Source organism: Chiloscyllium plagiosum, unplaced genomic scaffold (genome assembly GCF_037043375.1).
Source record: "Chiloscyllium plagiosum isolate Xiang-an unplaced genomic scaffold, Cpla_swu_hap1 HiC_scaffold_14, whole genome shotgun sequence".
NCBI lineage: Eukaryota > Metazoa > Chordata > Chondrichthyes > Orectolobiformes > Hemiscylliidae > Chiloscyllium > Chiloscyllium plagiosum.
Genome location: NW_028270152.1, coordinates 34535403 through 34559086, shown reverse-complemented (window position 1 = coordinate 34559086; position 23684 = coordinate 34535403). Strand labels below are relative to the sequence as shown.

Genomic DNA, 23684 nt, shown 5'->3' with positions numbered 1-23684 from the left:
CCTCTGGCAATTAATGCTGGCCTAACCAGCAATGCCCAAATCCCATGAATAAATTGAAAGAAAGGTGGGATGGACGAAGAAAGAAAAGGTAAGTACTGTTACATAAATTTGTTGGAACAGCTCAGTGTTTCAGAGATAAACAATTTTTGAATTTGGAGATTATTCAATGTATGACAGGGATCCAACAATTTTTGACCTATAGATGTGCAAATGTGCTTTAAGTGCAGTGGCATATCATTGAAAATTTTATTTACAGCGCAAGTAGTTTTAATTACTGCTATTATGTTTTTAGTTGTATAGTGGATGATAGTAAAACTGGAACTGTTAGTAATTGCACAATTTTATCCTACAGTACTTTTGAAGTTCCCCTTTATTATGACAAAAGCAAAATATTGCAATGTTGGAAATACTCAGCAGGCCTGGCAACATTGTTACAATCTGTGTAGAGATTATTGACATTTAAAGAGGAATTTTAATAAGACAAAAAGACATGAAGGAGGGAATTCAGCTCATTGAGTCTGCTCTGCTGTTCAATGAGATCATGGCTGATCTGATAATCCTCAATTCCACTTTTCTGCATTTACCCCACAACCCTTGATTCCCTTACTGATTAAAAATCTGTCTAATGTAGCCTTGAACTTAAGGATCCAGCCTCAACAGCCGTCAGCTGTAAAGAATTCCACAGATTTACAACTCTGAGCGAAACAATTTCTCTTGATGTCTGTTTGAAATGTGTGACTCCTTTATTCTGAGATTATGTCCTCTGGTCCTAGACACTCCCACCAGGAGAAATACACTTTCCACTTCTGCTCTGTAAAGCCCTGTAAGGATCTTGTATGTTTCAATAAAGCTCCCTCTCCTTTTTCTAAATTCCAACAATTACAGGTCCAAGCTACTCATAAGACAATCTCTAATTCTGTATGCATGAACTCGATGGCCAACTGAAATGAGTATGCCATTACTAACTTTATTAGTAAGTGTGTAAAAGACTGCGTGCTGAAAAAGCTAATCCAAATGTTCCTCAGCTGGAAACCATGGATGAACCAGGAGATCATCTCCGTACTGAACTCCAGGTCTGAGGTGTTCAATTCAGGCAAGGCTGATGTATACAGCAAGTCCAGGTATGACCTTTGCAAGGCCATCAGAGACACCAAGTGGCAATACCAAACTAAACTTGAGACCCAGACTGACCACACAGACACCCAATATTTGTGGCAAGGCTTACATGACATAATGTAAGCTAAAGAGCAACGCCGAACGGAATCACAGGCAACAAGACATCTCTACCCAATGAGCTCAATGCATTTTATGCTCTCTTTGAACAGAAGGTCGGTGAAACAATGTCACCTGTACCCACAGTCACCGCCGATGTTAGATTGGACTTATTGAGAGTTAAACCCATGGAAAGCGACTGGCCCATATGGAGTCCCTGGCCATGCACTCAGATCCTGTGTGGATCAGCTGGTGGGAGTATTTGCAGACATTTTTGACCTCCCTACTAAGTTCTGAAATCCCCACCTGTACTTCCAAACAAACGCGTCTCTAAACTTCAAGATCTGGGCTCTGTACTCAGCCCCTACTATACTCATACACTCAACCATGTGGTCAAATTCCGTCCTAACTCCACTTATAATTATAGCTTGCTGACAACACCACTGTTGTAGGTTGAGTCTCAAACAATGATAAGAATACAGGAAAGAGATTAAGTGCATAGCAACATGGTGTCAAGCATTAATGTCAGCAAAACGAAGGAGCTGGTCATTGACTTCAGGAAGTGGAGTGGAGGGCACACCCCTCTCTGCATCAATGCTGTTGAGGTGGAGATGGTAGAGACCGTCAAGTTCCTGAGGGATGATCACCAACAATCTGTCCTGGTCCACCCACATCGATAAAGCATAACAATGCCTCTGCTTCCTCAGAGGGCTAAGGAAACTTGGCATGTCCACAGAAACACTTGCCAACTTTTATAGATGCACCATAGAAAGCATCCTATCTGGCTGCATCACAGCCTGATATGGCAACTGCTCTTCCCAAGACAGCAAGAAGATAGTGTTGTGAGCACAGCCAGTCCATCATGCAAACTAGCATTCCATGCATTGACTCCATCTGTGCTACCCACTGCCTTGGGAAAGCAACCATCATAATCACAGACCTCTTCCACCCTCTTCTATCAGGCAGAAGAGATAAATGTTTTAAACACATGTACAAATAGATTTAAGAACAGCTTCATCCCTGCTGTTATCAGACTTTTGAATGAACATCTCAAATATTAGTTCTGATCTCTGCACTTTATCTGTGGTTGTAACACTGTTCTGCACTCTGTCCTGCTACACTGATACATTTTGTATGATACAATCTGCCTGTATAGAGTGCAAAACAACACTCAGAACATGTGACAACAAAAAAATCTCTCAAACTAACAACTGCCCTAATAGCTTAACAACTAACCAGCTAGGTAAGCATTCTGAAAATCCAACTACGAGGGACTGGAGACTGGGTTTAGATGACTGAAAAGTGTCTCCCCACCAGATTCTATTTTCTTAATTTTCAAAAACCTGTGTTCCACGGAAACCATAGGATCATACAGCACAGGAGAGGTCCTTGGGGCCACCAAGTCTGTACCACAAAAATATACCACTACCTATCCTATCCCACTTTCCCACACTAGAGCCATAGTTTTGAATGTTATGAGACTTAAAGCATTCATCCAAGTACTTTTTAAAGATTCGAAAAACGCAGCAGGTCAGGCAGCATCCAAGGAGCAGGAGAATCGACGTTTCGGACATGAGCCCTTCTCCTGAAGAAGGGCTCATGCCCGAAAAGTCGATTCTCCTGCTCCTTGGATGCTGCCTGACCTGCGCTTTTCTAGCGACACATTTTCAGCTCTGATCTCCAGCATCTGCAGTCCTCACTTTCTCCACTTTTTAAAGATTGCAAAGCTTCCCACCTTAACTACCCTTCCAGGCAGGGTATTCCAGACCTCCTCCACCCTCTGGGTGGAAAAAGTTTTTTTTTTCCCTCAAATCCCCTTTAAACCACTTGCCTTCCACTTTAAAATATTACCCCCATGTTATTGACCCTTCAACCAAGTGGAACAGCAGCTTCCCACCCAGCCTGCCCATGCCCCCTCATAATCTTATAGACCTCAATCAGATTCCCCCCTTCTCTATTCTAATGAAAACAACTTGAGCTTATCTAACCTGGATTCGTAGCTGAAAAACTCCATCCCAGGCAACATCCTGATGAATCTCATTTGCCTCCACTCCAGTGCAATCACATCATTCCTATAGTGCAGTGACTAGAACTGCACACAGTATCCAGCTGTATACTAACCAAGGTCCTTTATAGCTCCACACGACCTTACTGCTTCTATAATCTGTGCTACAGTAAAGGTAAGCATCCTCTATGCCACCTTAACTACCATATTAAACTATCCTGCCACCTTCAGGGATCTATACTCCCTTGTCTTGTTCCTTCTTCCAACAAGGAAGGACAAAGAAACCACTACAAAGACATTCCAAAACTCTCCTTGGAGTGGGGTGGCATTGACATTAGTGAGTGGGATGAAATTGCTTCCAATTGTTCAAGATGGCAACAGTTTATCCATCAAAACGCATCATACTTTGAGTCAAAATACTTGAATGATGAGACAGATTAGTGACAAAGCAATCCTGCCCTCCAGATCCCATACTCTGTGGGTTGCCCTGTCCTAAGTATCCAAAGATCTGTGGATTGAGAATTGACCTGTTCCATCACAGGGAGACCCACAGCAAAAACCTGTGACCCACATAGACATCATGCTCAAATTGAGAGATAGCTGACAATGACTGGGGTCATTATTTCCAAATGTAAACCTCCCTATTGATCTGCTGACAATTGGAACAGCTCAAATAACTCCTTTCATTTACCCAAAGTTGAAAGCCTTCAGTCCCAAAATAATATAACCTTCTAAACTAAAGTGTTAACAGTGGAGAGAGATGACCCCTCTATCATCTGATCCCTCCAGTAACTTTCATTTTTAATTAACCATTTTGACTCAAAACCTTCATAAATTTACAACTCAAATTCATTCAGTTTAACTATTTTATAAAGTAAAAGTCTTCCTCCTCAGATGTGTTTTTCCTTGCTTTACTGTCTTTCACTATTCTTGAATATGGGCCTACACTGTAGCTTTTTCTCCACTTCTCCATCTTTTGTTTCTCATGGTTGGTCTGTCTTTATGCTCAATTACTTTGCAAGGCACATTCTTTACCTGTTCCTAGTTTGTGGGATATTATTACAGGTGGAAGACTAACCACACCATGTTTTTGAGAGGGGGAGAATGTCTTTATGCTCTGTAATTTCAAACTTGGATCTCCCTTTTTAACAGCATTGTGAATGAGCCTAACCCTGCCCCACCAGACTTCAGTTCAAGAAGGGGACTGTCCATTGCCTGAAAGGCAATTAGGGTTGGGTAATAAATACTGGTCTATCCAGTAACACCACATCTGAAGATTAAGTAATTTTTAAAAAGACCTAATGTTGTTTGCCAGGTTCGTACCTGTGTTTTACTCGCCAGAGATCCAAGGGCAACAAGCAGATTGGTGAAACTGATGATTTTTTAAAAATTGACAAACTCATCAATCAGCCCCTTCACTGAGGAGCTGAATTTGTGAACAGAGTCCTTGATGAGAAGGGAGAACAATCAAGACGTATAAAAAAATGCACATCACTGCATCTCCAGTGAGGAATAGCTTGGAGTTGTTATGCATTTTAAATTGGAAGTATAGTATCGTGGACATTTCACACTGCCATCATGTGGTAGAAAATCATTGCCAGTATCTCAATGAATTAAGCAACCTGTCATGCTTTTAAAAGTTTTTTTTTAAGAAGGCTGAGTCCCAGCAGGCATTTTAACAGCTGTTTGCGGTTCCTTCTTCATCCCCAGTCACCAGCGCTGTAAGTGCTACTCATAAAATGACTAGTAACAAAGCTACAGTAAATATTTCTGCTGCTTGATTTGGTGAGATTGATTAATGGGCTAGTATATAAAGTGTCAGGTGCATCAGCATATTGGTCCTAGCTCGAAGCAGACAAACAATAGGAGTACAGTTGATTGTTGTTTAATCCAGTTTAAATGCAGCATGGTAACTGTTATTCCTTCACTTAACATGGTAAAGTGTGAATTGTTGCACAATCTTGAACTAACAGCATGCCTCCTGCTCTCCTGCTCACTTGCCCCAAGGCCCAGAACTGATTTTGCAAGAATAGCTTTGTTTTCTCCAGTGCTGTTACTGAGTCTTCTCCGCAAACTGCCTTTCCCACCTTCATCCCCAATCCATTTGCTACTTGCAATCTTCAGCTACAGAAATGCATATGTATTTTCATGGTTGTTATGTCCAATTTCCATACATTTGGCCAGTGTTTGAATATGCCTTGTGCTCAAGAACTTTTATTACTGTGATAAAGCAGTTGCTGAGTAAAAAGTAAGTTGGAATGGGCTTATGATGTATAACTGAGGATGTTTGCTGGAAAAGTATGTTGACATTGATTAATGCTGGTGTGATAGGTTTTTATTTTAACTCTCCATAGTCCCAGAGGACTGTAGGGCAGCTCTGTCTTTGGAGAGAGATGATTGGTGGTGAGCCAAACCGGAGGGTCACCACACTTTAGAAACAGGGTGAAGTTGAGAAGGTGGGGCCTTCGTTGTAACCTCAGCTGATGTGGCAGCTGAACCCATGCAATTGGTATCACACTGTCACAAACCAGCCATCAGCCACCTGAACTATCTGGCCCCATGCTGTGGGGAAATTAATGGTTTGCTAAGGAGTACATTGGCCAGAGAAAGCGTTGTAGATGATGAGAGTTAGCAGTTTTGGGAGCAGAATGATTTAAAGTGGAGAAATCTGTTCAAACCCTCCTCATGGAAAAGTAACTAATACTGGAAGACATATTCAAGGAATTACTTAACTTTTCATGAATGCAATTGGAGATGCAGGACTTTGTCTTCTGTGTTCTTATACCCAAGAAAGCTGCTGGACATGTACTTCAATTCATCTACTCAAAGCAGTTTATTTCTGCCTAGAAAATAATAAGCCATCCAAACAACGAAACTTATAAATTGCCTTTGTTTTTTAATGAAAAACATTTGTTCAGTGTTTTCATGATTCATATTACTCCATCTTCCTTTTCTCATACATATAATTGAATGTCCTCATGGAATCCATTGAAATCCTGTGACATCTGAATATTCCGGTATATTTTAATGGGGCTATGATGTCAAATTGTAAGCAATTTATAGAATTACTTGCATGATGATACCTGGGCTAATGGTAAGGTTATATATTTTTTAAAAATGAAATATTAATAGAAAATGGGGGGAAAGGTAAACTAAGCAGAAGACTAGAAAAAATACATTCATTTTGCTCCTATAAGGAAGCCAGATTTTAATTATAAAGTATATTAAGATGACAGTTATAATTGAAATAGTTTTATATATCAGAGGTGGTGTTTCCTTTTGAACTCTGAGAAACAATCTGTACCATATTTTAATGCTTACTCCCTTTATGGAATTTTGACACCAATGTCGCTCTGTTGGTTTAGTTAATTTGAAAATTTCATGTGATGTGTTTTAGTTGTGTTTGCTGTGGACCGAGTGGTGCCGTTGAGTCTGGGCAAGTCTCAAAACGTGGTTATAGATGAGATTGGCTTGTTTAAATGTAACCGTTAAAACAAATCTCCACATTCATCAAATGGAAAATCCTTGGATGCAAGTGATATCATACAGCAGCTGTTGAGAATTAGAGAAATCCTGCATCCAGTAAAGGAATCAGAACATATCAGTTGTCATGGTACTTAAATGGTAACATGTCTAACAAGAGCTTCATTGTATCATAAATGATGGTGAAAACTTTTAAAAACAAGTAGATGTGTACATTTAATTTTAAATTTTCCCTTTCCCGTCCTGGATTTCTGCTTGATGGGAATTCAGGGAGCCACTTTCCCTTTTTAAAAGTGGACTTCAAAGGGCATCCAAAGCATATTTGAAGGTCTGAAAAGGCATCTGAAAAGTTGAGGTTACTTGAAAAGGCAAGTAACCTCAACTTGTGTGAACCAGTCTTAATCTCTTGTCTTACTGGGTCCCATAATATTATTTTTGGGAAAAAGCACAGAGCTACAGAAGTGTTACAGTGCAGAAGGTCATTCAGCCCATCATGCCTGTGCTGGGTCAGGGAGTGAGCATTATTACCTAGTGCCAGTCTCCTCCATTTTTCCCCATTTTCTTGCACATTAATCTTATCCAAATAATCATTCAATACCCTCTTGAATGTCTCAATCGAACCTGCCTCCACCACAATTCCAGGCAGTGAATTCCAAACACTAACCACTTGCTAAAATAAAGAAGCTTTTCCTCACATTGCCCTTGCTTGTTTTGCAAATCACTTTAATTCTGTGTCCTCTTGTTCCTTTTACCTGCTGGAACAGTATCTTCCTATGGACTCTATCCTGTCCAGTCATGATTTTGAAAACTTCTATCAGATCACCTTTTTAGCCCTCTTCTCTCCAAGGAGAACAATTCCAGTGTCTTCAATCTGCTTTCAACTGAAGTTTCTCATTCCTGGAACCATTCTTATAAACTGCTTCTATAGTCTCTCAATTGTATTCCTAACCTTCCTATAATGGGGCATCCAGAACTGTACATAATACTCTGGTGGAGTTCTAACAAGTGTTTTATACTAGTTTGGTAACACCTCTTGCTCTTGTACTTTGTGCCTTCTCTGTATCAGGCCGGCTAATTGCGGAGCGTTTCAGAGAACACCTCTGGGACACCCGGACCAACCAACCCAACCACCCTGTAGCTCAACATTTCAATTCCCCCTCCCACTCCACCAAGGATATGCAGGTCTTTGGACTCCTCCATCGTCAGACCACAACAAAACGACGGTTGGAGGAAGAACGCCTCATCTTCCGGCTAGGAACCCTCCAACCACAAGGAATGAACTCGGATTTCACCAGTTTCCTCATTTCCCCTCCCCCCACCCTGTCTCAGTCAAATCCATCAAATTCAGCACCGCCTTCCTAACCTGAGATCTTCTTCCCGACCTCTCCGCCCCCACCCCAGTCTGACCTATCACCCTCACCTTGACCTCTTTCCACCTATCACATTTCCGACGCCCCTCCCCTAAGTCCCTCCTCCCTACCTTTTATCTTAGCCTGCTGGACAAACTTTCCCCATTCCTGAAGAAGGGCTTATGCCCGAAACGTCGATTCTCCTGTTCCCTGGATGCTGCCTGACCTGCGCTTTTCCAGCAACACATTTCCAGCCCTTCTCTGTATTAATAAAGCTGAAGATTCTGTATTTCTATCTTCAATGATCTGTGCACAAAGAAACCAAGGTGCCTCTGGTCTTGCACCCCTTAAGATTTGTACCCCCATTTTGTATTATCTTTCAACACTCTTCCTTTCAAAATGCATCACCTCACGCTCCTCTGCATTGAAATTCATCTGCCACCTATCTGCCCCAGCCACTAACTTTTCTATGTTCTTCTGGAGTTCCACACAATCCTCTTCACAGTTTAGAATTCTCCCAAGTTTTATGTCATCTGTAAACTTTGATCCCTACGCACCAAAGTCTAGATCACTATTATATATCAGGAAAAGTAAGAGTCCCAATACCGTCCCTGGGGACTATCAGTACAGCTCCAGTTCAAAAGATAATCATTGTTTCTTATCACTCAGCCAATTTTGTATCCATGTTGTTACTGACCCTTTTATTCCATGATCTATAACTTTCCTCTCAAGTCTCTTGTATGGCACTATATCAAATACTTTCTGAAAGTCCACATACACTTCTTCAACAGCATTACCCTTGTCAAGCCCTTCTGTTACTGTTCAAAAAACTCCAAGTTAGTTGGAGTTATCCTGATTAGTTGGAGTTAACATGATTTATCCTTTAGAAATCCACACTGGACTTGCTAATCAACCCACTTAATTTTATTCCAAATAATTATCTTTAGTAGCTTCCCCACCACCTAGGTTAAATTGAGTGGTCTGAAATTGCTTGATAACCTTTTCTTGAATAAAGCTGTAATATTTGCAGTTTTCCAGTCTTCAGGTATCTCTTTGAGCGTAGCAAAGACTGAAAGATTATGGACAGTGTCCCTGCAGTTTTTCCCTTTTTTTTTTTGCCAAAACCCTTGGATGCATCTTATTTGGTACTGGTGACTTGTCAATCTTAAGTACAAACAGTTTATCCAACATTACTACTCTTTAAATTTTGAACCCTCCATATGACTGAGTTCCCTCCTCTGTCACCATGGCCTAGATAGCATTTCATTCTTTGGTAAAGACTATAGAATACAATAAGATTAGTTTTTTAAATCATAAAGCATGAGATAACTGCAGCTTCAATGGTTTCACTTCAATATGAGGATATCTGCATACAGTGATTATTGTAAATGCCTGACTCATTGACATGATAATGGCAAAAGTGACTTGCTTGTTCCAAAGTTTCAGTGCAGTTTAAATGTCCATACTATTCATTTGTGTCCAAATGCTGAGTGGGTTTGTGTACAAGATGTTCTGTTCACATACAATGGCAAAATATGAAATTCATGGACTTTGTTTCTATGAGCTAGAAATATCCTGCTAATTTTAAAATTGAATTTTTAAAATTGTACTGCATACAAAGTGAACTACTACATGCAATGCTTCAGCCAAAAGATGCTTCAGCCAAACTCATCGTGGACTACTCTTTAGTATCTGTTTCATTCTTAGACACTTGCATCTCCATCAAGAATGGGCACCTCAGTACCTCACTCTACCACAAACCCAAGGGTAACCTCATGATGCTACACTTCTGCAGCTTCCACCCAAAACATATTAAAACAGCCGTCCCCGACGGACAAGCCCTACGCATACACAGCGTCTGTTTAGATGAGGAGAAACATGACCTGGAAGTATTCAAGAATTCCCTCATAAGAACTAGGTACAATGCTCAACTCATTGACTGCCAGTTCTGACGTGCCATAGTGAGAAACGGTAATGACCTCCTCAGAAGACAGACACGAGATGCAACCGACAGGGTACCCTTCATTGTCCAGTACTTCCCAGGAGCCGAAAACCTATACCATGTTCTTCGCATCCTGCAACACATTATCAATGAGGATGAGCACCTCACCAAGATCTTCCCCACACCTTCACTGCTCGCCTTTAAACAATCATCAAACAACAAGCAGATCATTGTTCATAGCAAACTGACCGGCTTTCAGGACAACACCATACAACCTTGTCACGGCAGATGCTGTAAGACATGTCAGAGTGTGGACATGGATACCACCATTATACATGGGGACACCACCCATCATGTACACAGCAGGTACTCATGCGACTCAGTTGTCTATCTTATATGCTGCAGGCAAGGATGCCCTGATGCATGGTACATTGGCTACGGCAATGGATGAATGGACACTGCACAACAGTCACCAGGCAGGAGTGTTCCCTTCCAGTCGTGGAACACTTCAGCAGTCCGGGACATTTGGCCTTGGACCTTCGGGTGGCCATCCTCCAAGGTGGACTTCGGGACAGGCAACAACGCAAAGTGGCCGAGCAGAAACTGATAACCACATTCGGTACCGAGGGGAATGTCCTCAACCAGGACCTTGAGTTCATGTCATGTGATAGGTGACCCCATTGCATATCTCTCTGTCTGTCTGTCTGTCTCTCCCTCCCTCCCTCTCTGTCTCTGTCTCTCCCTCCCTCTCTGTCTCTTCCTCCCTCCCTCTCTCCCTCTCTCTTGCGCTCTCTCCCTCTCTCTTGCGCTCTCTCCCTCTCTCTTGCGCCCTCTCTCACGCGTGCGCGCTCTCTCGCGCTCGCTCTCTCACGCTCGCTCTCTCACTCTCGCGCTCGCTCTCTCACACGAGTTCTCTCATACACTCACACCCTACACTCGCACTCTCTTTCAGACTTCTAACCATTTGCATACACTCTCTCTCACAGACACTCCTACTCCCCTGTACACACAAGTTGTAGGGTGAATTTGTACGTGCAGAATTACATTTTATTTTGCTCAAAAACTGCCTGAATTCATGTAAGAATCTGTAAAACCCATTTGGTAGAAATGGAATCAGTCTGCACATTGGGGCAAAGACAGCCTCGCACAGGTACCTCGCACCTTCAATTATCTGAGCTGACATGGCACCTATTGTTAAAGTTCACTTGAGAATGTACTTTTAAAAAAAGGTTCTGGGATTTACATATGAAAGAACTGAAACCAACATGGTCATTCTAAAAGATGCGATAAGTAATGAACAATCCAGGTCTTTTTTAATACATAATTTCAGTTGCATCACACTCTAAATCTTTGTTATAAATTCTGTGTCTTACGATCTTATACTCCGCAACCACATGATGAAGGAGCAGCGCTCTGAACGCTGGTGCTTCCGGATAAAACTGTTGGACTATAAACTGGTATTGTGTGATTTTTAACTTTAGCCAAAAGAGCAGTCTTACTGAAAAATAGAAAATGCAAGGAGCATTCATTTTGTCATTTGTGGAGAGAAGTTAGGGTTAATGTTTCAGACTGATGACCTTTCTTTAAAAATTGTTAACTGTATCTTCCACCATTCACAGATGCTGCCTGACCTTCCGAATGTTTCCAGTGTTTTCTATTTTTACTTCATTCTTCTATCACTTTAACAGATCTCATCTGTTTTGTGTGTGTTATAGCTGCTGATTTAATTATTTATCCCTTCTGACTTGGCATATCTATGGTTCAGCAAACTGGGATTCCCTCTGCAAATCAAGTTTGGCAAGTATGATAATTCTTAGTTTATCCACCATGGTAACATCACAGATGACGTGTCAAGGTTTTAACTTGTAGTTCCTGTGAAATTTTGTGCACGAGCAGTGTCATAAAATGTTGGAGTTGGGCCATTTCACATAGTTTCCTGCCAAAAGGATTGGGTATGTATGCTATGGAACCCAAATGATGTAAAATCTTTGAAAAGTAAGTTAACCATACTTCTGGCATTGTACTTGAAATGCATCTAACTGCAATGTAGCATTTTGAACACTTCTTGTACAGTAGCAGTATTTTAACAACTGGTGAAGCTCACTTTATTTGCTAAAGTTTCACAGTTACTTTAATCGGAGAATATTTCACTACCTGTCAGCTAAACACTAAAACTTACTGTTTGTGCCTAAGGTAAAGTTTGTGTCTTGTCTGCTTTATGGCTGGAGGTCGTAAAGGAAACTGTATCAAATATGATGCTGTCTTCCTTCACTGTTTGCATTTTAAGTTAGTGAATCAAGTTTGAACTATTCATGCTGATCTTTCCCACAGAGGCAGTAGAACAGCTTCAGTTAACCTTCAGGTTCCAGGTCTAACGAAGGAAAATATTTCCAAGGTTTTCCTGGCCTTTCTGCTGCATTTGTCTGTGCTTCCAGGTGAAGATGGTTGGACTCAACTGTTTTAGTCTTCACCATTGCAAAGCATGTCGATACTAATTAGCCAGGTCTGCTCTTGAAGAATGACCAGGCATGAAACCAAGGGCCATGAGCACCCATGTCTGGAACTTGGTGTTACACAGTATTTTTCAACGTAACACGATTGACTGGAGAAAATTAAAGGAAGACCAAATAGTTTGATCCCCGGTTGAGCCATTGATCTCACAAGGTTTTTGATGGTTGGTTGTGGATATGTGATCTCAAAGCCTGACAGCTAAGGTGCCTCATTGATCATTATTTTCAATGGTAGGAAAGCTTGATTGACACACGGACACGATTTCAACCCAAGTTTTTTTTTTTAGATTTTTAGATTAGATTACATTACAGTGTGGAAACAGGCCCTTCGGCCCAACAAGTCCACACTGACCCGCCGAAGCGAAACCCATCCATACCCCTACATTTACCCCTTACCTAGCACTACGGGCAATTTAGTATGGCCAATTCACCTGACCCTGCACATCTTTGGACTGTGGGAGGAAACCGGAGCACCCGGAGGAAACCCACGCAGACATGGGGAGAACGTGCAAACTCCACACAGTCAGTCGCCTGAGTCAGGAATTGAACCCGGGTCTCGGGCGCTGTGAGGCAGCAGTGCTAACCACTGTGCCACCGTGCCACCCACCAAAGTAGTTGATGGACTACTTGTTCGGGATCAGTTAGCATATGATAAGAACTGTTGGTGCCCTGTTGTTTCAACCAGCACAACAGATTTTACTTAAGAAGAAAATTAAAATTGCCTGTATGACTCCAAGTCAAGATTTCCATCAACCTCCAAGCTATAAAATCAGTCATGTATTCTATCTTCTGTGCTTGGTTTTTTTCATCGTTGGGAAACGTTTGTGCAGTTATAAAGAAGGTTGATTTTTTTTTATGTTTACCATTATTGTCAGGGATCCACATGTTCCCAATCGGTTTGGAGTCCAGTTGTTCCCTTTGGGTGTATTGATTATTTGGATCTAACCAAGGCTAGGGAGGTAAGAACTTGGCAGCATAGAGAATTTCTCTACTCCACCCTAACTCATCAGATGAAGGCTACATTTTGATTTTTCAGAGGCTGTGTTCAGAATAAAACACCATTCAAAACTACCGGCAAAGACCAGGACCTGTTGATACAGTATCCTGCTTTTTTTCATTTGAGGAATGTGGGCGTCTGTGGCTATCCAACATTTATTGTCCATTTCTAGTTGCGCTTGAAAAAGTGATGGCGAGCTGCCTTCTTGAATGACTGCATTCCACCTGTTGTGGGTAGACCCACAATGCCACTAGGGAGGGAAATCCAAAATTTTGACATGGTGACAGTGAAGGAATGGTGATTTATTGCCAAGTCAGGATGCCGAGTGGCTTGGAGAGGAACTTGAAGGTGGTGGTGTTCCCATGTATCTTTTGCCCATCTCCTTCCAGATGGGAGCGATTGTGGGTTTAGAAGGTGCTGTCTGAGGATCTTTGAATTACTGCAGTTCATCTTATAGATAGTACACACTGCTGCTCCTAGGTATCTTGGTGGAGGGACAGGATGCTTGTGGCTGTGATGCTAATCGAGTCGCCTGCTTTGTCCTGTTTGGTGTCAAGCTTCTTGCATTGTAGGAGCTACACCATCCAGGCAACTGGGAAAATCCCATCACACTCCTGACTTGTGTTGTGTAGATTAGATTTTAGATTAGATTACAGTGTGGAAACAGGCCATTCGGCCCAACAAGTCCACACCGACCCGCCGAAGCGAAACCCACCCATACTCCTACATTTACCCCTTACCTAACACTACGGGCAATTTAGTATGGCCAATTCACCTGACCCTGCACATCTTTGGACTGTGGGAGGAAACCGGAGCACCCGGAGGAAACCCACGCAGACACGGGGAGAACGTGCAAACTCCACACAGTCAGTCGCCTGAGGCGTGAAATATCCTGTGGTGGATAGTTTTCAGGAGTTAGGAAATGACTTACTCACTGCAGTATTCCTAGCCTCTGAGCTGTTCTTGTAGCCACTCTGTTTTTGTGGTGGATCCCGTTGAGTTTCTGTTCAGTGGATGTTGATAGTGATTGTAACACCAATGTATGTCCTAAAGCTGAGATGACTGACCTTGAACAACCATGACCGTCTTCCTTTGTGCTAGATATGATTCCAACTAGCATATGATCGAGAGTAGACTGATGGGGAGGTAGTTGGCTGGGTTGAATTTGTCCTGCTTGTTGCATGTAGGACATATATGTGCAATTTTCCACAATGTCGGGTAGATATCAATATTGACACTGTACTGGTGGCTAATATGGCTAGGGGAGCAGTAATTCGTGGAGCACAAGTCTTCAGTGCTATTGCTGGAATAGCCCATAGCCTTTGCAATATCAACTGTTTCAAACCATTTCTAGGTATCATGTTGAGTGAATCGAATTAGCTGAAGATTGGTATCTGTAATACTGGGAACCACTGGAAGAAGCTGAAATGGCACATTCACTCAGCATTTCTGGCTGAAGATTGCTGCAAATGCCTTGTCCTTTGCACTCAGTGGGTTATTCTATTATTGAGGATGGGGATATTGGTGGAGCCTTTCCCTTCAGTGAGTTCTTTTATTATCCACACCATTCACGACTGGATGTGGTAGGACTGCAGAGCTTAGATCTGATGAGTTGGCTGTGGGTTCACTTAGCTCAGTCTATTAATTGCTGCTTAAGTTGTTTGGTATGCAAGTAGTCCTGTTTGGAAGCTTCACCAGGTTGACGCCTCATTTTTAGTTCAGTCTGGTACTGAACCTGCCATGCCCTCTCCTACGCACACTATTAAACCTGGCTTGATGGTAATGGTTGAGTGGGGGATATGTGGGCCATGAAGTTACAGATTGTGCTGGAGTACTTTCTGCTGCTGCTGATGGCCCACTGTGTCTCATTGCTAGATCTGATCAAAGTTTGTACCATTTAACACGATGATAGTGCCACGCAACTTGATTGAGGGTATTCCCAATTTGAAGGCGTGATTGTGTCTCCACAGGGACTGTGTGGTAGTCGCTCTTACTGAAACTGTCATGGATAGATGCATCTGCAGCTGGCAGATTGCTAATGATGAGGTCAAGCATGTTTTTTCTCTCTTGATGGTTTCCTCACCACTTGCTGCAGACTCAATCCAGCAGTTATGTCCTTTACGACTCAACCAGCTCGATTAGTAGTACTTCTGCCGAACCACTCTTGGTGATGGTCATTGAAATCCCCCAACCAGAGTACATTTTGTGCTCTTGCCGTCCTCAGTGTTTCCTCCAAGTGTTCAACATGGAGAGTGCTGATTCATCAGCTGAGGATGGATAGTTCAGGGTAATCAGCATGAGGTTTCCTTGCCCATGTTTAACCTGAAGCCATGAGAGTTCATGGTGTCTAGAATCAATGTTGAGGATCCCAGGGCAACTCCATCCTGACTGTATACCAGTGTGCCACCACCTCTGCTGGATCTGTCCTGCCAGTCCGATAGGACATATCGAAAGATGGTGGTGGCAGTATCTGGGACACAATGATACTCACAGAATCATACTGTGGAGACAATGTCAGGTTGTTGCTTGACTAGTCTGTGAGCCAGCTCTCTCAATATTGGCACTATATGACAGATGTTAGTGAGTAGGACTTTGCAGGGTTGACAGGGTTGTTTCTGCTGTTGTCTTTTCTGGTGCCTAGGTCAATGCCTGATGATCTGCCTGGTTTCATTCCTTCATTTCTGTCATTTTGTCTTCCTTCATGTTCCGTGCCCTTGCATTTTTGGAGTTTGTTTTCAAGATTAGCAGTTCAGCAAACTGCAAAGTTGGCACCTGGTCTGGAGGTCAATCCTCGAGGCATATTCGGCAGGTGCTAATTGTTTTCATTTATATAAACATGAAATTAAGGATGTTTTGTATCATTTTGTTTAATAATCAGTTGGGAAAATGTTCTACATTTGTGCTTGTACACACTTGTTATAAGATGATACATATTTATAAGTAACACTTCTATGGCATTTAATGCGGTGGCAACTTAAAAAGCAAGGATGCTCCAATGAACGTGTTTATTTTGGCATTGAAGGTAACTAAATTCCCCACCAGTTTCAAGGAACGTTTAGATTGTGGGAAGTGTGTAAACTGTGTTTAGTTGAAGTAGGTGTGGTGTCTGCTGATTCTTTTCCAAAAAACAGTTGCTGGGCATATATGAAAAGCTCACTAACTTGTGAAAACAAAGTATCTAATATATCAGATTAGCTTCAAAGGTATACGGTGAATTTGCTGTAGGGCAGCACGGTGGCACAGTGGTTAACACTACTGCCTCACAGCACCAGAGACCCGGGTTCAATTCCCACCTCAGGCGACTCTCTGTGTGGAGTTTGCACCTTCTCCCTGTGTCTGCGTGGGTTTCCTCCAGGTGCTCTCGTTTCCTCCCACAGTCCAAAAATGTGCAGGTTAGGTGAATTGGCCGTGCTAAATTGCCTGTAGTGTTAGGTGAAGGGGTAAATGTAGGGGAATGGGTCTGGGTGGGTTGTTCTTCGGAGGATTGATGTGGGCTTGTTGGGGCCTGTTTCCACACGGTAAAAAAAAATCCTGCACGTTAAATATTTCTTTGTATGTTGTATGTAAGATATGCAAATCATCCCCTTTTTAATGCATTGCAGAGTGTTCCACAGCTCTCTAACTTGACTTTTAGGAAGTTTTGCCATTTTCTGTGAAATATATCTTTGCAAGATGAAGAGTGAGATTCTTGCTTTTCATGGTTATGTACTTAGCCACTATAAGGTGCCCATAAGCATCTCAGACTGTACAGTTGTCTAACAGTTTTAAATTACCCCATGGGACATGTTTTGCCCCCATACCAGTGTAGATGGATGTAACTATAGGGACTGGAGTACATAAACCTGTAATCTGGCAGTGGTCGCTACATAACTAGGTCTTTTCACAAATGAGTCAAATTGATAACCATTCCCTCTGCACAGATGCTGTCAGACTTGCTGAATATTTCCAGTTTGTTTTGTTTGTTTCCAACATACTCATCAATGGTGTACAACTTGCATTTACAGTCGTAAAGCTTAATAGTTTCAAATAAGCACAATATTCACATTTAATATGGTGTTGTTTCTTGAAAAATTGCAACACTTGTGTGCTTGGTGTTGGTGTAATCAAAGGTTCCCTTGGGAAAGGGGTGAAATTACCCTCAACTGCTATGCATGAAACAGCCAGTTCAACTGACAATGATGGATGGTTTTTTGATTGCTCCCTTCCTTAGCCAAACAATGGCATGGATTACAAAGAGATAAAAAGAAGAGAGGAAAATAACTTGAAAAGTTAACATTAGAAAATGTAGTATGTTCTTCTGTACTTGATTTCCCAATTTCGAAGCCATAATTGCAATTAATACATAGTATTCCAAATTGGCAATTTGCTATAATTAGAATAAAATTATTTGGGGAGGGCTGGAGCAATCTATTTGAATTTTATGAGCCATGTAATTAAAGCTAATAAACTTTAATGAGTTTTTTTTCTGAGTGTCTTGTACAATACTCAACAAGTAAATCCTGTGGAGCTTCCATTGGCGGACTGGAAAATTTGAAGGGAAGTGAGTGGGCAAAAACTTGACAGGTGGAAGCTAATGTGGGAAATGTGAGGTAATGTACTTTGGTAGGAAGAATAGTAGAGCTGAATATTCTCTAAATGGGGAAAGTAATTTGTCGCACAGAGGGATTTGGGCCTCATACGTGAATCTCAAAAGGTAGAATACAAATTCAGTGGTTCTCAGAGAAGGGCAAATCGACTGTTGACCTTTATTGCAAAGGGAATGAAGTATAGAATTAGGGAGCTGAATATGTGTTGCTGGAAAAGCGCAGCAGGAGGTCAAGCTAAAAGTATACAAGGTACTCGTCACACCATATCTGGAATACTGTGAATAGTTTGATCCTCTCATCTAAGGAATAATATACTGGCATTGGAGGCTGTACAGAAAAGGTTTATCAGGTTAATTCTAGGTATGAGAAAGTGAGGACTGCAGATGCTGGAGATCAGAGCTGAAAAATGTGTATAGGGACTGGATGTCCATGGTGAAGATAAGGTGTTGGGGGCTGGTTTGGCGATGGGTTCTCAGCCTGCTCCTGCCCCACTGAACTCATCTCTGCATACCTTGACACGGTCCTGTCCCCCTTAGTTCAAGAACTCCCCACCTACGTTCGGGACACCACCCACGCCCTCCACCTCCTCCATGATTTTCGCTTCCCCAGCCCTACACACCTCCATCCCCCATCACAAAGGCCTCAAAGCCCTCCGCTTCTTCCTTTCCCGCCAACCAACCAGTACCCTTTCACTGACACCCTCCTTCGACTGACTGAACTGGTCCTCACTCTGAACAACTTCTCTTTCCAATCCTCCCACTTCCTCCAAACCAAAGGAGTAGCCATGGGCACCCGCATGGGCCTCAGCTATCCCTGCCTCTTCGTCAGATATGTGGAACAGTCCATCTTCCGCAGCTACACCAGCACCACCCCCCACCTTTTCCTCTGCTACATCGATGACTGTATCGGCGCTATCTTGTGCTCCCACGAGGAGGTTGAACAGTTCATTCACTTTACTAACACCTTTCACCCCGACCTCAAATTTACCTGGACCGTCTCAGACTCCTCCCTCCGCTTTCTAGACCTCTCCATTTCTATATCGGACGACCGACTCAACACGGACATTTATTATAAACTGACTGACTCCCACAACTACCTAGATTGCACCTCATCCCACCCTGCCCCCTGTAAAAACGCCATCCCATATTCCCAATTCCTTCGTCTCCGCTGCATCTGCTCCCAGGAGGACCAATTCCAATACCGAACAACCCAGATGGCCTCCTTCTTCAAAGACCGTAATTTCCCCCCAGACGTGATCGACGATGCCCTCCACCGCATCTCCTCCTCTTCCCGCTCCTCCGCCCTTGAACCCCACCCCTCCAATCGCCACCAGGACAGAACCCCACTGGTCCTCACCTACCACCCCACCAACCTCCAGATACATCCTATCATCCTTCGTCATTTCCGCCACCACCAAGGATATATTTCCCTCCCCTCCCCTATCACCGTTCCGGAAAGACCACTCCCTCCGCGACTCCCTCGTCAGGTCCACACCCCCCACCAACCCAACCTCCACTCCCAGCACCTTCCCCTGCAACTGCAAGAAATTGCGCCCACACCTCCCCCCCTCACTTCCCTCCAAGGCCCCAAGGGATCCTTCCATATCCATCACAAATTCACCTGCACCTCCACACACATCATTTACTGCATCCGCTGCACCCAATGTGGCCTCCTGTACATTGGGGAGACAGGCCGCCTACTTGCGGAACGTTTCAGAGAACACCTCTAGGACACCCGCACCAACCAACCCAACCACCCCGTGGCTGAACACTTTAACTCCCCCTCCCACTCTGCCAAGGACATGCAGGTCCTCCAACCCAAGGGATGAATGAAGATTTCTCCACCTTCCTCATTTCCCCTCCCCCACCTTTTCTCAGTCTCAACCCTTGGGCTCAGCACCGCCTTCTTGACCTGCAATCTTCTTCCCGACCTCTCCGTCCCCAACCCCTCTCCGGCCTATCACCCTCACCTTAACCTCCTTCCACCTATTGCATTCCCAACGCCCCTCCCCCAAGTCCCTCCTCCCTACCTTTTATCTTAGCCTGCTTGGCACACCCTCCTCATTCCTGAAGAAGGGCTTATGCCCGAAACGTCGATTCTCCTGCTCCTTGGATGCTGCCTGACCTGCTGCGCTTTTCCAGCAACACATTTTTCAGCTCTAATTCTAGGTATGGACAAAGTGAGGACTGCGGTTACAAGCGAGTCAGTCAAAGATTGAGAGTTGATGTTTATTCCTGATGAAGGGCTTATGCCTGAAACGTCGACTCTCCTGCTCCTCCGATACTGCCTGACCTGCTATGCTTTTCCAGCACTATGCTTTTTGACTTTAATTCTTGGTATGGGGGGGATTTTCATGAGGACAAGTTGAGTAGGTTGGGCCTGTAATCAATGGGGTTCAGAAGAATAAGAGGGCACCTTACTGAGTACTCTAAGATTCTTGCGGGGAGTTGACGTTTTGAATGTGGACATGTGGTTTCTTCTTCTGGGAGAGTCTAGGACCAGAGGGCATAACTTCAGACTAAGGAATCATCCTTTTAAAACCAAGATGTGGGGGGTATTTTTCTCTGAAGGTAGTGAAACTGTGGAATTCTTTACAGTAGCAAACTGTCAAGCTGAGTTATTAACTATATTAGATGCTAAGATCGATTTTTAATCAGTGAGGGAATTGAGAATTATAAGGTCAAAGCAAGAAAGAAAGGAGGATCATAGATCAACCATGATCTCATTGAATGGTGGAGCAGACTCGGTGGGCCATGTTTTCTATTTCAGTTCCTGCATCTTGCAACCTGTCTAGAATGACCACAACATCTCCAAACTGGACAGATATAACATTAAAATTATTTTAAATAGTCTGGTCATGCTCTGGCCTTAACAATTTTTATACACCTGGGAAATTTTCACTGAAGTAGAGCCCCTGATGACTTTTTTTTCTCACCACCTTCTTCAGGATCATTCTAATGCAGAATTTATGCTTTTCATCAGTTCACGAGGTTTGACCATTGCTGCTGTCAAACAGGAAGTGGTAATGATTCACCTTGTGGAATTGTCATTCAGTGATGTAAGTACACAGTGTTGTTAGGCAGGGAGTTGCCAGATTTTGCTTAGCAACACTGAAGGAACAGTGATATCTTTACAAGTCGGGAGATGTGTGATTCGGAGGGGAGCTTACAGGTGTGGAATGTCTGTCTCCACACTTGTCGACTATCTGTGTGAAGTTTGCACGTTCTCCCCATGTCTGCATGGGTTTCCTCCGGGTACTCCGGTTTCCTCACACAATCCAAAGATGTGCAGGTTAGGTGAATTGGCCATGCAAAATTGCCCATAATGTTCAGGAATGTGTAGGTTAGATGCATTAGTTGGGGTAAATATAGGATAATCAGGTAGGGGAATGGGTCTGGGTGGGTTACTGTTCGGAGGGTCAGCGTGGACTTGTTGGGCCGAAGGGCCTGCTTCCACTGTGTGGGATTCTATGATTCAGACATTTCAGCTGCCACTCCAGTTCAGGGCAGGGCTGGATCACACCTGTTCATGACTAATCCTCTGACGCTAGCAGTCAGTTTAAGTTCTCCTTCTTTCCATACCTTCCAGAGTTTGTACTTTGAGAATAGAAATATTCAAGGTGTAGCCTGATGACAGAATGGTGAAATTTAACCTTTTGTGATCTCATACTTTTAATCTCTATTGGCAGAATAGGTGAGCAGTGTGTTCTTTGTTAATTATTGCTGTCACCTAACTCACGAATGTGTTTCTGCCTCTCCCGAATGTTATATCAAATATTCTTCTTGGAAAAGAATCTGCCATCTTGTCTTGTTTATGCTACAGGAGACTCGAGGTGAATAATATTTTTTTTCATGGAGTGTTAGTATTACAGCCGCACCCAGTGTTCTTTCCCATTTGATAAGGTGGTGTTGTACTATTGCCCTGAGTCACCATAATCCACGTTGTCTAAGTACAATCGCTAAGCTGTTGGGAGGGCAATCCAGGATTTTGACGCCATGGTAATGAAGAATTGCTTTATATTTTCAAGTGAGATTTGGTGCCCCGCTTGGAGGGGAGTTTGTAGATGGTGGCATTTCCTTATGCCTGCTGCCACCATATTCTGGGTGGCAGGAGTCTTAGGATTGGGAGGTGTTGTCAAAATAAACTTGGTCAAATTCTGCAATGCATTTTGTGGATCATGTGCACTGCTGCAGTGGGTAAGGGAGTGAATATTTAAAATGATGGATTGGGTGCTGATCAAGGGTTTCTCTTGGATTCTGTCAAGCCTTTTGAGTGTTTAAAGCTGCACTCATCCAGTCAAAAGGAACTATTCCATCATACCTGAAGAAGGGCTTATTTGGGGCGGCACGGTAGCACAGTGGTTAGCACTGCTGCCTCACAGCGCCAGAGACCCGGGTTCAATTCCCGCCTCAGGCGACTGTCTGTGTGGAGTTTGCACATTCTCCCCGTGTCTGCGTGGGTTTCCTCCGGGTGCTCCGGTTTCCTCCCACAGTCCAAAGATGTGCAGGTCAGGTGAATTGGCCATGCTAAATTGTCCATAGTGTTAGGTAAGGGGTAAATGTAGGGGTATGGGTGGTTTGCGCTTCGGCGGGTCGGTGTGGACTTGTTGGGCCGAAGGGCCTGTTTCCACACTGTAAAGTAATCTAATCTAATCTAATCTTATGCCCGAAATGTCAATTCTCCTGTTCCTTTGATGCTGCCTGACCTGCTGCGCTTTTCCAGCAACACATTTTTAAGCTCTGATCTCCAGCATCTGCAGTACTCACTTTCTCCTATTCCATCATACAGTGGACTTGTATTTTTGAGGTGGCGAAGAGGCTTTAAAGAATCAGGATGTTTCACTGCTTTAATATTCCTAGTCTCTGACTTGCTCTCGTAACTGCAGTACTAATTGTAGTACATTTCTGTTCTCACATAAATGTATTGACTAGAAACAAGAGGATGGCCAGAGTATATCCAATCAGGGATAGTGGAGGGAACTTATGCCTGGAGTCGGAGGAGATAAAGGAGGTCCTTAATGAATACTTCGCTTCAGTATTCACTTGTGCGAGGGACCTTGTCATTTGTGAGGACAGATTGAAACAGGCTGATATGCTCAAGTAACTTAATGTTAAGAAGGAGGATACCCTGGAAATTTTGAAATACATGAGGATAGATAAGTCCCCTGGGCCAGACGGGATATGAGGTTTATACAGGAAGCAAGGGAAGAGATTCCTGCATCTTTGGCGATTAATCTTTGTGTCCTCACTGTCCTCTGGAGTAGTACCAGATGATAGAAGGGCAAAAAATGCTTTTCCCTTGTTTGAAAAAAAGCAATAGGGATAATCCTGGAAATTACAAACCAGTCAGTGTTACGTCGGTGGTAGGCAAATTATTGGAGAGGATTATGAGAGACAGGATTTATGATTATTTGGAAAAGCCTAGCTTGATTAGAGATAGTCAGCATGGCTTTGTGAGGGGCAGGTATGCCTCACAAACCTTATTGAATTACTTAAGGATGTGACAAAACACATGGATGAAAGTAGAGCAGTGGATTAGATTAGATTACATTACAGTATGGAAACAGGCCCTTCGGCCCAACAAGTCCACACCGACCCACC

At 43.1% G+C, this 23684-nt stretch overlaps 1 protein-coding gene across 4 annotated transcripts in view; it reads left to right on the top strand.

Moving 5' to 3' along the window:
• LOC122558995 (FYVE, RhoGEF and PH domain-containing protein 3-like) overlaps positions 1–23684 on the top strand; it is a 218663-nt gene that overhangs the window by 68044 nt on the left and 126935 nt on the right. Inside the window, exon 1 of one of the 4 annotated variants that reach the window (XM_043708042.2) lies at positions 21883–21916. The exons of the other annotated variants lie outside the window; for them this stretch is intronic. Coding sequence (XP_043563977.2) covers positions 21898–21916 — 19 coding nt within the window. The 5' untranslated portion in view covers positions 21883–21897. Of the gene's footprint in view, positions 1–21882; positions 21917–23684 lie in introns of those variants that run through there. 4 annotated transcript variants of the gene reach the window in all.